The 21958-nt window shown below is 43.2% G+C and overlaps 1 protein-coding gene across 15 annotated transcripts in view; it reads right to left on the bottom strand.

Moving 5' to 3' along the window:
• PUM2 (pumilio RNA binding family member 2) overlaps positions 1-21958 on the bottom strand; it is a 315445-nt gene that overhangs the window by 124943 nt on the left and 168544 nt on the right. For 9 of the 15 annotated variants that reach the window (XM_033938769.1, XM_033938776.1, XM_033938772.1 and 6 more), the window contains 2 exons: positions 7448-7732; positions 1691-1786 (listed from right to left, as the gene is read on the bottom strand). In XM_033938769.1, coding sequence (XP_033794660.1) covers positions 1691-1786; positions 7448-7732 — 381 coding nt within the window. The remainder of the gene's footprint in view (positions 1-1690; positions 1787-7447; positions 7733-21958) is intronic. The other 6 variants (XM_033938780.1, XM_033938774.1, XM_033938781.1 and 3 more) reach the window with 1 other exon arrangement.

Raw genomic sequence — 21958 nt, forward strand, 5'->3', positions numbered from 1 at the left:
TAGTTCTATCTGTACCCCTCAATCCCCCTATCCTCTAGGAACCTATCCAAACCTTCCTTGAACCCCTGTAAAGTGATCTGGCCTATCACCTCCTCCGGAAGCGTGTTCCATGTGTCCACCACCCTTTGGGTAAAAAAGACCTTCCTAGCATTTGTTCTAAACCTGTCCCCTTTCAATTTCTCCGCTTGACCCCTAGTGATTGTGGGTCCTAGGATAAACATTTTATCATTGGGTTTTTGATGAGATGAATTAGATATTTGGCTTTTTGGGAACATCTTCGCTACTTTTGTAACAAGGATATATCCTATGTATTGAAATGTTAAAATGCTTACAATATGGATAACCAGGTAGTTCTTCATAAATCTTAACCTACCTAAAAAAGATGAACTGTGGTCCACAGGGACTGCTTGGTCTCAATGAGGAAAAGCCCTTGATTAACCAGTATAGAAGGGGTGCAAAACAGTCCCTTCTTCCAAAAGTGAGTCGCCATTACCACATAAAATTTTATTAAGACTTTTGATGTCACTGAAAGACTAAAGGTAGAGCTTAGTTTTTGTAAATAAAGGGATTTTAAACATTTTTTAGTTCCCATATCCCCTTAACTGATCAATGAAACCTTCATACCCCCTTCCTAAACATGTACAAAAGTGATTACTGACAGCTACATATGTCACTATTAGATGCTAAGAGTGCTAACTGCTAACATGTCACTAAAATTACAGTAGTACATAGATATACTATTGATAATTATCCTAATGCGTTCACTTAGTCTAGAATGTTTCAGGACACTGTTTCAGATTTCAAGAACCTTTGCCTTACCTCATTTGACTTCTTCCTGCACTCCCAAACACCACTGGTTAAAATATCCTGCTGTAGTGTACCCCTCAAACAATGAGATGGAGGAATTTTTTTAGTGCAATTGATGGATAATGATGCACACAGCCAAATTCTGAGTCTAGAGCATATAACTAAATTTCCTTCTCCAGAAAAAGAAAATATGACTGATAAATTCATTTTGAACCACTCTTTAACAATAAATTTACTTAGATCTTTTGGACCCAAGATTAAGCATTAAGATAGATCTGAAGAAAAAACATTTCTGACTTGTGCTCTTGGAAAGAACTCTACTTCTTTTTCATGAAAGCAGCAGAGTTCCAGGTGAAGAGGCCATCAGTTTTCATTCTAAGTCTGGCAACTGAACAGAGCTTTACACTAGCCCAATGGGTGTTGAGAGGGTGTGCTTTTGGCACACATTAAGACTTTTGCACTAATTTGATGATGATAGGCTCAGGTGGTATCCATGCAGGCAGAATTAAGGGAAGTCAATAATAGCCTCTGCATTGCAGTATACACTTTTAGATCAAACCTTCTTTTAGATGTAGTCAATAAGCACCCATTCCTTATGTGAAGTCTTCTTGCCTATTATCGCACAAGGCTCATAGACCTCTATTTGAGTTCAGCTTAGCAGAGCTCAACAGTAAGGAAGGGTGAAACATTGTATTTTTTTTTTTTTTTTTTTTTTGGGGGGGGGGGGGGTTCAAGGAATGACCAGAAAGCAAAAATGAAATGAATGACAAAGACTAAGTGGATTTCAAAAAACTGTTTTGACAGAGCCAGAAAATGTATCCAGGCAATAAAAGAAGAAAAAGATAAAGGGGATAGCTGCACAGGAAGTCCCACATATGCTTACAAAAATCTTTTGGAGGTTCCTCTGATCTCAGAAATGAGGACCCTGTCCTTGGGGCACCATATACCATCATCCACTCATGTGGCTGATTCATCCTGCCTGGTAACAGAGAAATGTTGATAAAATTCCAATTATTTTTAGGTTAGATGTTAATATGTCTTAATCTATCAAGTGTACTGACCTTTGTGCAAAAATAAATAAATAAATAAAAATGATTAGACAAGCTTGTGCTGCTGTAAAGAATATTCAAAACCAGTAACAGTTGATATTTTACTATTCTATGCTTAATTTACTCCTGAGGGAATTCTGTGCAACTGCACAACATAGAACGTGTAAGGAACTCCCAATCCCCATTAAACATGCAGAATTGTGCACTTCTTGTGCAGAATTCTGCACAGGAGTCACCACTGCATTGCTCCTCTCCTCCAAAGAAATCACATAGCAACAGGAATAAGTGAACCATTACATATTGGGTCACTATTTAGTTGACATGCAGGCTATAGGGAGGCCTACACAGTTCAGCTAAACAGTAGGGTCTAAGCCAGAAGAGGAGGAAGAGAAGAAAGTGACTTAATGTGCAGCAGTTCACCTCTTCCTCCTCTTGCTGCCTGACCTCTGCAGGGGGAGGAGGAGCAAGAGCAGCGGATGCTAAGATTGCCATGAAGGGGAGGAAGATCAAGATGATAGGATGCCATGGGGATGGTGGGGGGAGAGGGCCAAGTGAGTGTGTCTTTGGGATGATGGGCCTGAGTAACACAATAATAATAGGCCTGAGTAACAAAATAATAATGGGTGATTTCAACTACCCCAATATTTACTGGGTAAATGTAATATCAGGGCATACTAGGGGAAAATAATCCTTGATGAAATCAAGGACTGCTTTATGGAGCAGCTGATTCATGAACCAACAAGAAGTGAAGCAATTCTAGACCAAGTTCTTAGTGGAGCGCATGAATTGTGTGTGGGAGGTAATGATCTGGGGCTGTTTGATAATAGTGATCATAACGTAGAGCGGAGAAAAGCTACTGAAGCTGTCATAGCTTGAACTTTATGGGCTGTGACACGACTCCCCAGTTGTAGTCCAGCTTGAGCATAACAGAATGAGATGCATACAGCCAACTAATTGGAAATCGTTCTCTTGGAAACAGGATGACCTAACTTGCTAGGATCAAAAGAAACAAAAAGTAGATGAGATTTTCTATGTGGCTTTGTCCTGTTGAGATAGTAGGCCAATGCCTGTTTTCAGTCCAGAGTGTGAAGAGCCGTTTCTCCTGAATGAGTGAAGCTTAGGGAAGAATACTGGAAGAACAATTGATTGATTGATTGAGATGAAATTCAGTGAAGACCTTAGGAAGGAACTTCGGATGAGTGCGAAGCACAACTTTGTCATGGTGGAACACTGTAAATGGTGGATCCACCACTAGCACTTGAAGTTCACTGACTCCTCTGGCAGAAGTGAGAGAAATGAGAAAGACAACTTTCCAAGTAAGGAATTTGAGATGAGCCTTAGACATTGGTTCAAATGGAGGCTTCATCAACTTAGCAAGAACCACACTGAGATCCCAAACCACTGGAGGTGGTTTGACATTGAAAAGTCCTTTCATGAATCTGGAGATTAGAGGATGAGCAGTAAGAGGTTTACCATCCACTGGTTGATGAAAGGCAGTAATAGCACTGAGATGGACTCTAATGGATGTAGATTTGAGGCAAGAGTTAGACAAATGCAGAAGATAATCCAAAACTGAGGAAACAGAGATGGATTTCGGATCCTGGTGATGAAGGAGACACCAAGCAGAAAAACAAGTCCATTTTTGCTGTTAACATTACTGAGTGGCCGGTTTTCTGGAAGCTTCCAATATGAGTCTGATAGTCTGAGAAAGATGAAGATAAGCTGAACTCAGCCCGAGAGGTACCAAGCTGTCAGGTGTAAAGACTGAAAGGTTGGGATGTAGAAGAGAACCGTGACTCTGTGTGAGAAGAGATGGAAAAATTGGCAGAGGTATTGGCTCCTTGATGCTGAGTAGAAGTAGAAGGGAAAACAAAGGCTGTCTGGGCCACCGAGGAGCTGTAAGTATCAGAGTGGCCGAATCCTGCTTTGACAAGTGTCTTGAGAAAGAGAGTGATGGGTGGAAATGCATAGAGAAACTTGTGCGTCCAATCCAAAAGAAAAGCATCCGCCTCCAGACGAACTGGAGCAGAACTGGGGCAACTTGTTGTTGTGGGGGGTTTGCAAACAAATCCACTTGAGGAGTCCCCCATTGAGAGAAATGGGATGGAGAGCTGCTGAGTTGAGCATCCATTCATGAAGTTAAAGAATTCTGCTGAGTTTGTCTGCCAAGTAATTCTGTTTCTCCTGAATATAGATTGCTTTGAGAAAGACGTTGCGAGCAATCGCTTAAAGTCAGATCTTCTGAGCCTCCTGTCAGATAAGGAGAGAACCTGTCCCTCCTTGTTTTATATAGTACATGGCAACTTGATTGTACATGCGGACTAGGACGACATGATTGACTACTACATGCTGAAAAGCTCTGAGAGCATAATAAATTGCTCTGAGTTCCAAAAGATTTATGTGAAAGCATTGTTCTCTGTGTGACCAGTGACCTTGAGTGCGAAGGCCATCCAGCTGAGCTCCCCAAGCATAGGTCGATGAATCATAAGAACATAAGCCATGCCTCTGCTGGGTCAGACCTGAGGTCCATCATGCCCAGCAGTCCGCTCACATGGCAGCCCATCAGGTCCAGGACCTGTATACTATCCCTCTATCTATGAGGAGGCATGTGAAATTACAAGACCTCTAGAAAGATTGGAAGAGTTCTTCCACCAATGAAGTGGCTGTTGAAGAGACAAGGTGACAGAAATGGGTTGGGAGAGTGGGTCGAACACCTGAGACCACTGTGAAGCCAGAGACCATTGAGGCATCTGGAGATGAAGCCTCACAAGGGTAGTCACATGGACTGTGGAAGCCATGTGACCCAGAAGAACCATCATGTGCCTGGCTGAAATCAGTGTGGTTTTGTGAAGAACAGGGGCGTGGTTAAGATCAAATTTGCCGCAGCGTCCAACTGAGCCTCAGACACCATTTTTTATGGTATGGCAGTAGCGGTCGTATGAGTATCAGTGCTTTGTGAGAACTACAAGCTGGTGTCCCGTTGATTTATAAGTACTAAGCCTACCAGTGAAATCAAGACATTACTAAATTGAGGACTGGATTGTTTCATCCAGGTTGCCCCGATAATGTGCTCCTTTAAAATGCAGCATATGTGTATAATTATTTCTACAGGTAGATTTAGGTAGTCAACACTGATATGAGATATTGTTAAGCTGAGGTTTGGATTGTTTTACTTAGGTTGCCTTGATTGTGTGTGAAGTATGCACAGGTATGTAGGATGATTGATGGTTGCTAGTATTTTGGGGGGTTGCGTCAGAAGAGAAGCTTCCACCTACACACGCACGCTACTGCTTGCAGGCTCCGACGGCTTTGAAGAAGTTACTCAAAACGTGCCATGAAGGTAAAGGGGAGGGAGGGAGATAAATAGATAGATTCGGGTAGGTAGGAAGAAGGGAGGGGGCCGTGCGAGGGGTGCTGAAGTGCGGTGAGGTGGCGAGAGGGAAGGGTGGTGGAGGAAAGGAACAGACGCTGAAAGGAAATGGGGAAGACAGACTGGGTAGAAGACGCTGAAAGGATATGGGGAAGTCAGAGTGAGGAGAAGACGCTGAAAGGACATGAGGAAGTCAGAGTGGGGAGAACATGCTGAAGGGAAATGGGGAAGACAGAATGGGGGGAAGACGCTGAAGGGAAATGGAGAACAGAGAGTGGGGAGAAGACGCTGAAGGGAAATGGGAACAGAGAGTGGGGAGAAGACGCTGAAGGGAAATGGGGAACAGAGAGTGGGGAGAAGACGCTGAAGGGAAATGGGGAACAGAGAGTGGGGAGAAGACGCTGGAAGGGAAGAAGACAGAGATGCCAGACTATGGGGGAGCAGAGGGAAGAAGATGGGTGCCAGACCAACTGGGGGGGGGGGAGGGGGTGAAGGGAGAGGCACAGTAACAGAGCAAATGGAAGACGCAGAGAGAAGACAGACAATGGATGGAAGGAATTGAATGAGAAGATGAGGGAAGCAGAAACCAGAAAACAAAGGTAGAAAAAAAAATTTCTATTTATTTTCTTTTTTGCTTTAGGATAAAGTAGTACATTAGTTGTATTTATAAAAATTTATAAACAATGCCCTGCCAGCTGAACATCTCTTTCTCTAGTTCAGCAGCCAGAACTTTGATTTATAAGGAAGGAATAAGCTAAATATTGCAGAACTGAGGCTTGTATGGATGCTGCGGAGATAACAGTCACGGGGATAGGGCGGGGACAGTGGTTGCAGGGACAGGGACAGTGGTTGCGGGGATGGGGCGGTGATGGGGCCATATTTTTTTCCCCGTGTCATTCTTTAGTTATGATGCACACATTGTATTTTAAGTATGTCAAACTGTATGTATATCAAATTATAACCTGTCTTGACTGTATATTATGCATGTTAACCTGTAACCTGTTCTGAGCTCATTGGGGAGAACAGAATAAAAAAATAAATAAAATAAAGTAATTTGCATTCCTGAAATAAAACCCAGTCGTTAATGGTGTAAGGTTTCTGCCTCAACTTACTTATTTCAGAGTTTCAACCTAAACCAGTAGGGTTTGCCACCTAGGGCGAGCCACTCAAGCCCACTGTGGATAAACCTGGGGAGAGATTGCTCCCAAGGGTACGGAACCTGAGCTCTGAGAACTACTGATGAAGACTGGCCACACAGGAATCATCTGAAACTTGCACCCTGAAAATCTGTATCTTTTCACAGCCAGAGATGCACCAGAGTGACTGAGATCCTCTGCAGCACAGAAAACCTGACTGGATAATACTCCCCCCCCCCCCAATAAATAAATAAATATTAAACTTGAGCAGAACAGACAAGCTCCCTACTTGCTTGTAGAGAGTAAGACTGAGGGAATGGAGCTCATCCCAGAATGAAGGGAAGTGACGTATGAAAACAAACAGTGGGCTCTCTACAACACTCACAACTAACGAGGGTTTAACCCGATGGTCAAGACTACCAGTTCTGTTGCACAAGCAAAGGCACTTATCTAAAACCCAAATCTGGCTTATACAAAGTTTATATACCACCTCCATCAAAGAGTGAAAAAACAGATAGGAAGCACAGAGTACTTTGTTTTAGCAAATATTGCTAAGTTAAAAATTATATTTTAATCTAATCAACCTGATATAGAAAAAGTTTCAGCTGCATGGGGTTCTTAATTCATTTAAAACAGTTAAACATATAACACAAATAATCATGCAATACAGCTTCCATGCACTAGTCCTAGTTTTGTCCCTCTCCATGCAAGAACAAATAGGGCTCTTTTTACTAAGGTGCGCTAGGGTTTTTAGTGCACGCAGGATATTACCACGTGCTACGTGACTAGAACTAACGCCAGCTCAATGATGACGTTAAGGTCTAGCACACGCGCTATTCCATGCGTTAATGCCCTAACATAGCGTAGTAAAAGGAGCCCATAATTTGGATCAGTCCATTGATTTGTTTAAGAAAAACAGGTCTTCTTCCCCTGTACACGGGAGTTATATATTCACCATATGTATACATAAACATTTCTGTCTTAGAGCAGTCCTCCACATATAACATGATCTACTAATCAGGTTAATAATAAAATATGGATTTAAAATTAACAAGTGTTAAAATATAACAAGTGTTAAAATATACCTGATGAGCCAAATCCCCCTAAAGCAGAACCAATAGCTGCTCCCAAAGAGCTGTTGCTTCCAAAGCTGAGGGACGTGTTTCCTGGCTGGCCAGGCCCATGTGAGAAAAGTGAACTGCTCTGGGTGCTGTTTGTCAGAGAGCTATTTCCATAGAATGAATTTGACTGTAGATTACTATTCGGCGGCTGTTGCTGCTGCTGTTGTGGCTGGTTTCCAAGGGGTCGAAACAAACCATTTGTGGCTCCTGCAAGACTGTTTGCTGTTCCAGAGGCTGAAGCTGCAGCAGCTGTAAGATATTGTTCCTAATCAGTTAAAAGGGTTTTTTGAAACCAATCTATTTTAAGAAGAAAGCATGTTAAAACAAATGGCAAAATTCTATGCTTATGTCAATCATTTGCACCTTTATTGTTTTCTTAAGAACAACTTTTTAAGTATTACGCAACCATGTATATTTAGAAATGACATCCTTTGCACAAAAAAAGAACCCCCCCCCCCCCCTCCTTTTACAAAACTGTAGCATGGTTTTTAGCACCGGCTGTGGTGGTAATAGCTTCCAATGCTCATAGAATTTCTATGAGCACTGGAGCTGTTACCACCGTGCCTGGTGCTAAAAACCACACTATGGTTTTGTAAAAGGAGGGGAAAGAATTTAACTTAGCCAACATACCAAGTATTTATTTTGCATTCTTGAAATAAAACCCACTGTTGTTAAGGGTGTAAGGTTTCTGCCTCAACTTACATTTTTCAGAGTTTGAGCCAAAACCAGGTTTGCAACCCAGTCCTGCTGATAGACAGGTTTTTGGGATAACAATGATTATCCATGAGCTAAATTTTCATTCAATGGAGAAAACACATACAAACCAATATTATACATTAACTGTATTTACCATATTCTCTGGCAACAAATTATAGAGTTTAAATATACGTATGTTAAGTACAGATATCTCAATTTGTTCTAAATTGTCAAAAGATCTACTCTTTACTACTCTAGTAAATCAATTGTTTTCCCATTGTAACCCCCATTTATAAATCTTTTGTAAGCCGCCTTGAACCGCAAGGTAATGGCGGAATAGAAATCCCTAATATAATGTAATGTAATGTAAATATAGTAACCTCATTGTCCCCACTAGTCCTTGTACTTTTGGAAAAAGAGTAAGCATGCAATTTACAACTATCTGCTCCATTTTACTCATTCTATTTTACAGATCTGTCATATCTCTCCTCAGCTGTCTCTTCTCTAAGTTGAAAAGTTCTAACCTCTTTAGCCTTTCCTCACAGAGAAGTAATTCTATCCCCTTTATAATTTTGGTTGCCCTTCTCTGTATATTTTCTGGTATAACTATCTCTTTTAAGATGCAGTGACCAATATTCCAGGTGTGGGTGTACCATGGAGTGAAACAAAGTCATTATAACATTCTTTTGTCTGTTCCTTGCCTAATGATTCCTAATATTCTATTTGATTTCTTGGCCAGTACTTCACACTGAGCAGAGGATTTCAATTAGAGAATGACACGGGGAAAAAATCTGTCCCCGTCACCGCCGTTCCCTTCACCGCCCCGTCACCGTCACCGCCATCCCTTTCACCGCCCTGTCACTGCCATCCCATTCACCGCCCCGTCACCATCCCCGCAGCATCCATATAAGCCTTAGTACTCTAATATTTAGCTTATTCCGTTCTTATAAATCAAAGTTCCTGCTGCTGAACTAGAGAAAGAGATGTTCAGCTGGCAGGGCTTTGTTTATAAATTTTTATTAACACAACTAATATACTACTTTATCCTAAAGCAAAAAATAAATAAATAAATAGAATTTTTTTTCTACCTTTGTTGTCTGGTTTCTGCTTTCCACATCTTCTCATTCAATTCCTTCCATCCACTGTGTATCTTCTCTCTGCGTTTTCCATTTGCTGTTACTGTGCCTCTCCCTTCACCCTCCCCCAATTGATCTAGCACCCATCTTCTTCCCTCCGCTCCTCCATAGTCTGGCATCTGTCTTCTTCCCTTCCAGCATCTTCTCCTCACTCTGTCTTCCACATTTTCCTTCAGGGTCTGTTCCTCTCTACCCTCTTTCAATGTCTGTTCTATTCCTTTCCTCCACCACCCTTCCCTCCCTCCTTTACCATCTGTTCCTTTCTACCATCCTTCAGCTCCTCTCGCGTGGCCTATCTATCTACCTAAATTACAATGTAATCAATCTATCTATCTATCTATCTAAATTACAATGTAATTTGTGCAAGCCGCTGGAGCCTGCGAGCTCGGTCCCTGTCCCATCACCACAAACCATCTCGCTTCTGTGTTCCTATTTTCCCCATTTCTAATATCTCCCCTATGTATCTGGCATTGCACCCCCCCCCCCCCCGTGTCCATATACCATCCCCACGGCATGTTACCTTTATGTCTCTGTCCCTATGCCCCATGCACATAATTTCCCCTCTTTCTGTTACCTTCCTCTGTCCAGATTTCCCCTATCTTCCTTTTCCATACCAGTGTGTCTCTTCTTTTCAACCCCATCCAGCTTCTTTCCCTCTTTCTTCCCCCCCCCTGCTTCCAGCATTTGGCTCACCTGCCTGTCTTCCCCTTTCTTTCCTACTGTGGGTTTCTTTCTTTCCCTCTTCATCCCCTTGGCCCAAGTTGCAGTGATAGGGAAGAGGAAAGCCAAGAATCTATCTATTGCAGGTTCCCTGAAGTAGTGTTCAAGGACCAAGAGCCAGCTGACCATCCCACTTAGCATAGGCTGCTCTAAATGCCATAGAGGAGGAGCGGAGTACCCCCCGTTGTTAGTGCAATCAGAGCACTTTTCTGGAAATTTATCACCCCTGTTCTAGGCAGTGTCAATTGTAAACCTTAAGGATAAACAGCATGATGGGGTACAGTGCTTGAGCACCCTATGATCAGCAACTGATAAGCCAGGTCAGATTGCCTGAAGTACTTTTTTCCTTTCACTCCCTCCTTACTAATTTGAGCCGGGAAAAACACGCGATCGCGCGGTCCAGCAGCCCCCACCCTCCCTCCACCTCACCTTATATTCCGAGTTTGCCGGCTTTCTTTTTCCCGAGCTGCACGCATTCAAAAAGATGCGGCTGCACGAGTCGATCAAACTTCTCCTCTCCTGCAACTTCCTGTTTCAGGTTTCGTCAGAGGAGAAGATTGATCAACTCGCACAGCCGCGCGTGCACGGCTTTTTGAACACGTGCGGTTCGAGAAAAAGGAAGCCGGCAAACTCGGAATATAAGTCGAGGTGGAGGGAGGGAGCTGGCTAAACGCTACCGGCGGGCGGTGGCTGTGGGGACCGCACGATCCTTGATGCCTCACTGCGGAGACAAGACCATTCACCGCTCCATGGGGTGGTGAATGGCCTTGTCCCCGTCCCCGCAGTGACTGCTATTTTTCTTTCCCCGTTCCGGCAGGTTACCCACGGTTAGCTGCGGTAACCCCACCGTGTCATTCTCTAATTTCAATATACAGGTTTGGCATTCGCAAATTTGGTTATTTGCGAGCCTCACAGATCCCTCCACACCTTAACTTAAAGCCATGGTGGTCTAGTGATGGAGCAGGAAAGGAAAGATCTTCTTACGCTCCTGCCCCATTAAAGCCACAAACAAAAATGGATGCCACCAAATTCCCGCAGCAGTTTCATGAGACCGCGGGAACTCATGGCAGCTATTTTGTTTGCAACTTTCACAAGGCAGGAGTGTAGGAAGATTGCTTTTATTCCTGCTTCACCACTAGACCACCAAGGCTAGTAAGATGTGGAAGGGTGTGCAAGGCAGGAGGGGGCGGGACTTAAGGTTTGAGGGGCCCCCTAAAGTTATTCACAAATACATAGTAGTCACAGGGGTGAATAAATCATCAACAATGACAACTAAATCCTTTGGCTGGGTGGTGATTCCTATTGCAAAACTTTGTACCATATAGCTATACTTTGGGTCGCTATTCCCTAAATGCATCACTTTGCATTTATTCATTTAAATTCATCTGCCAACTGAATGTCCATTCTCTTGGTCTTGTAAGATCCTCTTATGATTTAACAAGCTTCAGAGTATGAAGGCAATTTAGGTTTAATAGGTAGGAAAAGCGAACAACTGGCTGGGTAAGATTGTACCGCTGACTGAGTCTTACCATTTGTTTAGGAAACTATTGAAAACACATTTATTTAATAATAATAATAATAATAACTTTATTCTTGTATACCGCAATATCATGGAAGTTCAATACGGTTAACAAAAGAAGAGACTGTACATTTACAGCGATGTTACATATATGGCAATGAAAAGGCCTATAATGTGGAGGCCTGACATAGACAGGACAATTAGATAAAACAGAGATTGATTAAGAGTGGCCATAAGTGGCTTGGCAAGGAGGGCGAAGTCAGAGAGTTTGGAGGCAAATTTATTTAATCTCTCAGAGATTCTCAGATTCAGAATCTCGGAGAGAGCGAGACCAGAAGGCCTTGAGCATGCGCAAATGCTCAAGGCCCAGTCCAGCCCAGCACAAGCAAGAGGAAGGATCGCCGATGCACTGCCCAGCACAGCACAGAAGAGGGAGGATCTTCGCGCACCGGCATGTCCTGTGCGTTGGTGCTGGTGCCCAATCAGGGTAAGGGATATCGTTTTGGTGCTCGGGGGAGCATGTAAGATTGCGGGGGGGGGGGGGGGGAGAAGGGGGGACGACTCGAGCGGGGGATGCTGGATCGCTGGGGGGGATGCCAGATCGCGGGGGGGGGGGGGGAGGTATGGAGCAGCAACCGTGGCCTCAAAGGGGGGAACTGGAGCAGCACCAGTAGCCTCGGGTGGGGGGGGGGGCGGTTGGTGGAACGAATCAAAGCGAGTTTCCATTCATTCCTATGGGGAAACTCGCTTTGATATATGAGCAATTTGGTTTACGAGCATACTTCTGGAACGAACTATGCTCGTAAACCAAGGTTCCACTGTATATATGTAAAAGATATTTTCTGTTGCAAGGAAGAATATTTCAGTAACTAATGCAGATAATAATAGTAGCAGCACAAACTGCTCATTGCAAGCCACATTTCAGAGACAACCTCTGATTAGTAATGCTTCAGTTACAGCTTAAAATTATCTCTCTTGCTATTATTTAGCTGTACTTTAACTGTGTTCTCTCCTATGTCTGGAAACTTAGTCCATGCTAAGAAAAATTGCCAGAATAATCTCTCTCAATGGATGTCTTCACATAAGTGATTTTCATATAGAAAAACCCACAACAAAGAATACAAAAATCTAAAGAAAATAAAAATCCTTTCTGTATATGAATTGAAGAGGTTATCGTAGCTGTACTGTCAAATATTCATAACTTGTCACAAAAAGTTAACACATCCCAAAATAAAAAAATCAATCAAAATATTGTAAAATGTGAGTGAGTTTCAAGATTATTTATTATTTGATTAATCGCCTATTCCAAATTCTAAGCGATGTACAAATCAACAAAATACATATTTAAAATATACATGAAATAAACATACATAATTAATAAAGGATAACTTTAAAAAAAAAAATAAAATAATAATAAACTGATTAACGCAATACCTGACACAATAGGGAAGGCAGGAAAGAAATACAATCTTAGAAAGGAAAGAGTCAACAATTAAAGGTTAAGCACAACAGGATTGGAAAGACAACTAAATAGGTAAGTTAAAAATAAACACAAGAGCATTTGACAATTCAATTAAATAGTGAATATATCTTTAAAAAGAAAACTCTTAAGTTTGCTCTTAAACTTGTCCAAGTTCTTCTCCTCTCTTAAGTGTAGTGGGAGTGAGTTCTCAGTTCACAGTACTGGTTTTCAAAAACATGCCCTCTCAATGGAAGAATTTTTTTACGGATCTCAACCCAAATAGGTATGGTCACTTGGAACATTCCTGGACCTTTCAAAATGTGATGATAGAAACTGCGAGAGGTCTAGGGAGGGGGCAGGTTTTTGAAAAACGGTACTATGAACTGAGGACTCTCGCTTATATTTCACAATAATTTTATTTATGATTGATTTTTGAGTTTGTGATGTGGGAACTTTTTGTGGCAAGTTATGAATATTTGGCAGTACAGCTACAATAGCCTCTTTTCAATACATATGGAAAAATTATGTTCTTACCTGTTAATTTTCTTTCCTTTAGATGCAGCAGATGAATCCAGAGACTAGTTGGATAGCACACATTTACCAGCAGGTAGAGATAGAGAAATTGATTATCAGGTGGTCCTATTGGCAGGCACTCTTCCTGTATCTTCAGTATCGCTCCTTGCCCAAGCATCCGGAACCAGTAACATCCTTAGTATGTAAAAAAACTTTGTTCCCATAACACCTTTCAAAGATAACAATACTGAACACAACCACCAACCCTAAGAAAACTTCCCAAATCTTGGAACATAAACCGACATAAACATCCAGAAAGGGTGGGGCTCTGGATTCATCTGCTGCGTCTAAAGGAAAGAAAATTAACAGGTAAGAACATAATTTTCCTTCCTTAGCAATGGCAGCAGATGAATCCAGAGACTAGTGGGATGTAGCAAAGCAATCCTCAATCTGGGTGGGAAGCAAACGCCGCCTCCGCAATAACCGAAACACCACGCGCTGCCCCCACATGCACAATCACAGCTAACCTGGAAGGCACAGAGAACCTATAAGGTTGGAAGACCAATTAGCCGCATTACAAATCTCCTTATGGAAAAAACCTTTGTATTGAGTCCAAAGAGCCATCGCTCCGGCAGAATGGTCATGAAGGTCTTCCACCAACCGCTGCTCTGCCATCAAGTAAGCATAAAGAATGTTCTCCTGGATTCTGTGAGCGATGAAGAAAAAAAAGAGGTGAGCTAAACGATCAAAACCTATCGATGGCGATGAACGCCACACACCTTTAAGAAACACAATGAAGAAAAGCCCGCTTCCCCATTTCTCCTCCCTGGAAGAAGGGAAAAATGAGAGCAGCAGAAAAGAAAGGAGGACACTCCCCTAGAAGAAAAGTGGTAATGTCCGAACTGACAGCCCAGAAGTCAGAAATCAGAATCCCCGCCTTACAAGGCCCGCAACCCAGAAAACTGCCGAGCTGAAGCCATGGCCACAAGAAATACCGTGCTCAAAGTCACAGCCTTTTTAGAGCCGCAAAAGACAAGTTTGAAACGGAGCCGTCCGTAAACCGCGAAGAAGTACCTGAAGACTGCACTTCAGATAGGGCTTAAGAGGTGTATGACTATACTGTACTCCGATTAGGAACTGAACCTCATGAAGCATAGAAGTAAGTGAAAAGCAAGAAACCTAGGTTATGCAACAAGCCAAGATTGCCACTTGAAGCTGAAAGGAATGGAATACTAAGCCCTTGGCAGTACTCTACCGCCAAAAAAGAAATAACATAAAATATTGAAGCCTGGAAAAGTGCCAATGTTGAGAAGTACCCAAGAAAGGAAAAGCCCCCCAAATGGGAGCATAAGCCACAGAAGAAGACGTCTGTATCGCCTGGAGGAGAGAAGAAAAAACCTGCTTCGTATCACCCTTACACGTAAGCCATGACTCACCAAAAGCAAGGTCATAACACCAAAGTAGGATGAATATCCATGATGATCAGACCCTAGGTGAGTAAATCCGGAGACACCGGGAATCTCAACAGATAGGCCTTTGGAAGCCTCATCAGAACCGCATAGTAAGGATGGCGCAGCCAATCTGGAGATTCTCTAATTACTGAACCCAGAAACTCCTGAAACAGCAGCCTGACCCTGCTGCAGTCCAGAAGAATGAACAAGGACAGAGTCTCTGCTTAATACCAGACTCCGTACACTAAGGATCGAAGGCACTGAGCTCCCCGAACCCGACAGCCTGGGAAGTATGGTGACTGTGAGCCAGTCCAGCAAAGAATGAGGCATGCCTTTGAAAAGATCAATCTCGCTGAGCCACCAAATTCTATTGAGCGATGCTTGAGGAGCTCACCACAACCGGAGCCTTGAAATACCGGGAACCACCGGAAGAAAAGCAACTGTCGTAGCAGTCGCATGGCAAAGCAATCCAAAGTTCTCAGTGGGGTCACCCCACCGATCCTAGAACCTGTACAGAATCCCATACTCTTGTTCTCGGTAACTGAATAAGGGAAACCTGAGACTGTAACCTGTCATCCCAGTCTCCGGGAAGAAGCACAGTCCTCTCTCCTACGTGGCCCAGGATAAGAGAGCTCTTGATAAAACGAAAAGTCATCTCCAAATAATGAAGAAAAGAAATCACCTGAATGAGGATGACCAATTGACCTGGCTAAAGACGTCCGAATCAATCAGTCGTCCATGAAAGAATATAGCGAATCCCTCTTAGCGCCAAAAGTACTGGCCTCATGTACTAAAAAGGTCATGGAGCCACGCCAAGGGTAAATGGCATCTGGCAAAACTAATATCGCTCCCGGAAACATAGGTATTAAAGAAACTCACAGTTGTTTCTTCGGAAATGCATGAGATCCAGCCCCAGGCTGACTAAGTCCCCTCTATGTAATTCATGGTTTGTTTGATTGTTTGTTTTTTTTTTCCAATTTCGTCTCGGGCACCAGGAATTAAACGGAATAACTTCCCATAGCTCTGAAGGAACTAAAAGAACCGCCCCGAGTTCCAGTAACAGATAAAGGGGGACAAGCATCATCCTAACCTTTGGAAACCCATACACGGCGACCCCAAGAAAGAATCTGAACTGGAAGAAGAGAGTTCTTGGATAAGGCCCAAAGCCCCCTGACCGGACATTATGATGTCACCCCCAGGGTGAGAGAGCCAAAAAACGCTATCAGAGGGAGCCAAGACCCCATAAATTGAAGGTCAGGGAACGGATTGTACGAGAGTCGGAAGGCCCGGATGGAAGAAAGGAACTCTCATGCATAAAATCTAGAGATGTGATGTAACAAGGTCATGGCAGAAGGGACCCCAAACAACTCCTAGGATTAACTTGTGGAAACTTACCTTACCCAGAAAACCTAATATCCATGCAACTCCTCCCCAAAAACCTTTCAATGGTAAAGGGAATACTCGCTAGGCAAAATTTAGAAGCTGCTTTGAGTGCCCAATGGAAAACAAACCACACCATGACGGCCATCCCGAAAAAAAAGAACGTCCGGGATGAACATAGCCACATAGTGTTTGCCCCCCCCCTTCCTCCCCGAAGGTTTGTAGGAATATGAAACTTAGCCCTGGTAACTACACAGTCATTCCTGTCAGTGTGGAAGGTGAGATGCACACGCCATGCGAAGATGGTGACATGAAAACCCGGTGTGAAAAGCTGGTAAAACCGCAGGCCCGGGCACCCTAGACCAGTGTTTTTCAACCGCTGTTCCGCGGCACACTAGTGTGCCACGAGATGTTGCCTGGTGTGCCGTACGGTCAGGGCCGCCATCAGGGCAGTACCACCAGTCTAGGGAGAGGGGCGGTCCGCCCCACGTGGACAGGAGAGAGCTGGACGGGGGACCCGCAGAGTTCAATACATCTCGAGCCGCGAGGCTCGTCTTCTGTTCCTGCCTGCCCTGCAGCTAACATATAGCCGATCGCAAGCGTTCCCCGATGTCAGCGCTGACGTCGGAGGGAGGGCTTAAGCAAAGCCTGCCCTCCGACGTCAGCGCTGACGTCGGAGAATACTTCCGTTCGGCTATTTGTGTGCGGCAGGGCAGGCAGGAAGCAGAAGACAAGCCTCGCGGCTTGAGCTTCGTTTTGCTGAGAAAGTTGCAAAGATGGGCTGGGAGGCAAACACGGAACACAAAAGGGGGGAGGGAGTGCGTTTTGGACACAAGGCATGAACTTGGGAGAGAGGAAGGGAGGGAAAGAGATGCTGAGGTGGGGGAGGGAATGGGTTTTTGGACACAGAAGAAATGGACTTGGGAGAAAGGAAGGGAGGGAAAGAGATGCTGAGGTGGGGGAGGGAATGCGTTTTTGGACACAGAAGAAATGGACTTGGGAGAGAGGAAGGGAGGGAAAGAGATGCTGAGGTGGGGGAGGGAATGCGTTTTTGGACACAGAAGAAATGGACTTGGGAGAGAGGAAGGGAGGGAAAGAGATGCTGAGGTGGGGGAGGGAATGCGTTTTTGGACACAGAAGACATGGACTTGGGAGAGAGGAAGGGAGGGAAAGAGATGCTGAGGTGGGGGAGGGAATGCGTTTTTGGACACAGAAGAAATGGACTTGGGAGAGAGGAAGGGAGGGAAAGAGATGCTGAGGTGGGGGAGGGAATGCGTTTTTGGACACAGAAGAAATGGACTTGGGAGAGAGGAAGGGAGGGAAAGAGATGCTGAGGTGGGGGAGGGAATGAGTGTTTGGACACAGAAGGCATGGACTTTGGAGAGAGGAAGGGAGGGAAAGAGATGGTTGTGTACACGGGGAATAGAAGAAAGGAGAATTTTTGGTCATAGGGAGGGAGTGAGGTACAGATAGTGGCATACCAGGGTGGGGGGGAGGGCGGTCTGCCCCACCCCGGGTTTACGTCCCAAGGGGGTGCACAGCTGGCCACCCTCCAGTGTTATCCCTAGGCCGGCAAACTGCGGCTCTTTAGCCACTTGAGTGCCACCGCCGCCAACGGTGATGTTGGCGGTGGCAGCATTATAAAATACTTTCTTTGTGTTTATTTGATTCCTATTCAAGAGAATTACTTTATATATAGTCAATATAGGCACAGAGTTAAATTTTTTAACATTTTCTAATGGTGGTGTGCCTCGTGATTTTTTTCATGAAACAAGTGTGCCTTTGCCCAAAAAAGGTTGAAAAACACTGCCCTAGACAGATAGAACAGTCATGCCCTCATGAAGACAAGAAGAGCCATTATGCCCCTAGAGACATGCTCCATTCGTGCAGTATTATTGCCATAGCACAACCAGACACAGAGAAGGAAAACCATCTCATTATGTACCCCGAAAGAGACAAGGAGATACCCGCAATAAGCACAGGGCACTCTCCTGCCGCTGCCATAAAAGGTCAGCAAATCACCCGATGCTGACTCAGAAGCGCCATTACAGAGCATATGACCAATAAAGCAGATCGCGGCAAATGAGACAAGAATGGAGAAACACCGACAGGGAGCTCGACCGCGGCATCATCGCAAACAATAAACTAACCTTCTGATGCATCCGACCCCGAATATACCGACGCCGTGGGACACGCTAGGCAGAAGTCAGCTGAAAACATAAACCGCCTGAACGCTGCGGCGTTCCCACCAGTGCAGGATCACAAGCACGAGCCCCTCGCCTGCCATAAGCTAATGGTTCCAGAAATAACAGACCCGGAACAAAGAAGATAATTTCAACTCAGTCACAGCAGAAACCGCCCACAGGCAGGCTCGGAGAAAACTCTGTGAACCTCGCGGCGGTTCTTGTAGCGCAGAACAACAAGAGTGCAGCTCCCGTGGGCTGGAAGGCACGGTCCCAATCAACAATAAGTCAAAATAAACACGGAACCAGCCGATCAAGCCACGGCTGCAGTCCACGTAGAGCAAAGGCAGCCACAAGGAGAACCCAGCAAACACAACTGTGCTCCTTCCATATCAGACACAAGTGCGTAGTCCCTGCAGACGGGAAGGCACTGGCTCCTACAATGGCGCTCGAATTACCCATCCGGAGCTGTTCACCAAAGCACTCCCACACACTGTAAAATTTGTCCGTCTTATGTTTGTACAACACAGAACCCGCAGTTCTAACACAAGAAAAAGGGCAATACTCACAACCTCATTGTCAGTGCCCGCAGATGCCGGTAAATGATCAGCTGGTAAATGCTCAGCACAAGTAGGGCAGAACTGGTAAGTATGAACTGTAGTCTCTTTTTTTTTTTTTTAATGAAGGGAAAGAAGAAAAAAATCGAGACCCAGTCAAACCCTCTATCACTGGAGGGAGGGTGAGGCAGGGACCTGGGGGGGCCCAGGTGTAACCCCTAAAGCTGGCACCGTTCAGTCGGACACCCCAGTCTCACTGAAGAGAAACCTCAACAGGAGAATAAAATTGCCATCTCACTGAAGAGAAATCTCAACAGGAGAAATAGAATGGCAGCCTCACTGAAGAGAAACCTCAACAGGAGAAAATAAATTTCCAGCCATAGCCAGAAGCCAGGAGCTAGTTGAATAGCGACCATCCTCTGCTGGGAGATAGAGCATACTGAAGATACAGGAAGAGTGCTTGCCAATAGGACTACCTGTTAATCAGTTTCTCTATCTCCACCTGCTGGTAGATGTGTGCTATCCCACTAGTCTCTGGATTCATCTGCTGCCATTGCTAAGGAAACAACTTTTCTACTATATAAGCAGGCCGTATTTTTAGAAAAAGCCACAGCCCTTAGCGATAAATACAATAATCTGAAGAGCTAAGACATATGTCTCAGGGGCGTGGCTTGGACGCGAATGATGACGGTCGGGTGAAGGAGAAGCTCCGTATAAACAAGCTTATTTTGCAGAGATTACTACAAAAAAAAAAAAAGTAATTTACTATAATCTAGATGGTGTGATGATTAAGGTCTACCTCCTTGGCTAAGACGGAGAAAGTTTGAGAGACGATCGAAAGTAAAAGTAAAAGTGCCGTTTCTAATATCCAAAGAAGGGAGGTGTAAAAAAAAAACGGGAGCTTGACGGAGTTTAAAACTGTTGGTGAGCTGTCTAACAACAAAGATAAAAATTTTCTTCTTTGTAAATGATATATTAGAAGAATACCGTAGTGCCTGTTATGCAGTGGAGATAAGCTATTTTGAAATGGCATTCTCCTGCCGGTGATAAAGCGAAGTTTGCTGTAGAACATAGTTGGCAACGGTTTTTTTTTTATGGAGCCATTTCCTTGCTGCCAATTTCGAAAGAATATATGACTTTACTTCACTGTGAATGATTAATATAAATATAATATAAATGTAAACCTCCTCTGCTGAAATTGAAACAGAATCCGATATAAAAGCTTTGGCTGTGAGAAAGATTATAGAATAAAGGAGTAACGGTTTTTGTTTTTTTTTTAACATGAAGAAAAGTAATATCGAGATAATTGAGAGGCGCTGAAAACTGATAAAGACATATACTTCAAGAATACTAGACAAAGTATTGCTCTCCTTGGTAAGGGCTGCGATTGGGCTTATAAAAGGAGAAAAAAAAGGATTATCAATCATTCAGCGCTGATGTAAAGTGACTAACAGAATTAGTAAAATAAACATATAAAAGATTGACCAGCCAAAAAAAAAAAAAACCTAAGGGGAAAAAACGCTGTTAATTTGAGTGTTATTGCCTTCATAGAGGCTGAGATAAGGCATGAAAGAAGAGAAATAGAGAGAAGGACTACTGACATTTTTTTTTTTTTTTTACTCACAGCAATAGAACTAGAGACAAATAACTGACAGTTGCTCTAAGAACACTGAAATAAAAGTCTTGAGTCTGATCTAAATACAAGATTGAGACAAAAAACTAAGAAAAGAAAAAGGCTGAAAAAGAAAAAGGAAAAATTTTTTGTCTATTTTAAAAAAAAATAGAAACAAATCCTGATAGAATATCACCATTATTTTCTTTATAAAATTGATATAGCAAAATTGTAAAAACATAAATTGAAGACTCAAAAGAAAAGAGAAAAGCGGCAAAATATTGAAACTGATACAAAGAGACAGTAAATATAAGCTGAGATAAAGAGAAGAAAAGAATAACAAAAGATGACATCTAAAAAACAACAAAACAAAAATGATTCAGAAGCAAGTGGTTCCGGTATTGGTAGCAGCAATAAAAGATCAAAACCAGAGCCAAATAACACACCCTCAAAAGTTCCGTTACCATCAGATGAAACCCCTGACGTCATGGAAGAGTTGAGACAAATTAAAGAAATAGTATTAGACAGCAATAAAAAATTAAAAAAAGCAATTGAAGATGCTGCAATTCTCACCAAAAGAGTGGATATAGTTGAAAATAAAATAAATGACATAGAAAACAATACAGAACAACTGAATACAGACATGAGAAAATCTAAAATAATATGGAAAGAAGTTGAAGAAATTAAAAGAGACTTGGAAGACAGCAGAAATCGAGAAAGAAGAAATAATTTAAGGATCATCGGAATTCCGGAAGGGGTAGAAAAAAATGACCCTATAACATTCCTGGAACAATTTCTACCTAAAATACTACCTTTAAAATTCAAAACTGCATTAGAAATAGAAAGAGCACACAGAATACCAACACAGAATAAAAACCTTCAATCAAGACCAAGAACTTTAATATTCAAACTATTGAGACACCAACAAGCAGTAGAAATCTGCCAACTAGCAAAGGAAAACAAAAACCTCAAATGTCAGGATGCAAGAATCCACATAGTTCCTGACTTTGCAAAAGAGACTGCACTACGAAGAAAACAATTCCTGGACATGAGACCCCAACTGCGAGCTCTAGGGGCTAGATATGGCCTTCTTTATCCAGCAGTAATGAAAATTACCATTGCTAACAAGACTCAAAATTTTCTAGATCCTACAAAACTTCAAGATTTCCTCGATCAATATGAACAGCCAATGACCTCATAAACAAGAACTTATTATCGAATAATACTAATAACTATTTTGAAAGGA

This window comes from Geotrypetes seraphini, chromosome 3 (genome assembly GCF_902459505.1).
Source record: "Geotrypetes seraphini chromosome 3, aGeoSer1.1, whole genome shotgun sequence".
Classification (NCBI taxonomy): Eukaryota; Metazoa; Chordata; class Amphibia; order Gymnophiona; family Dermophiidae; genus Geotrypetes; species Geotrypetes seraphini.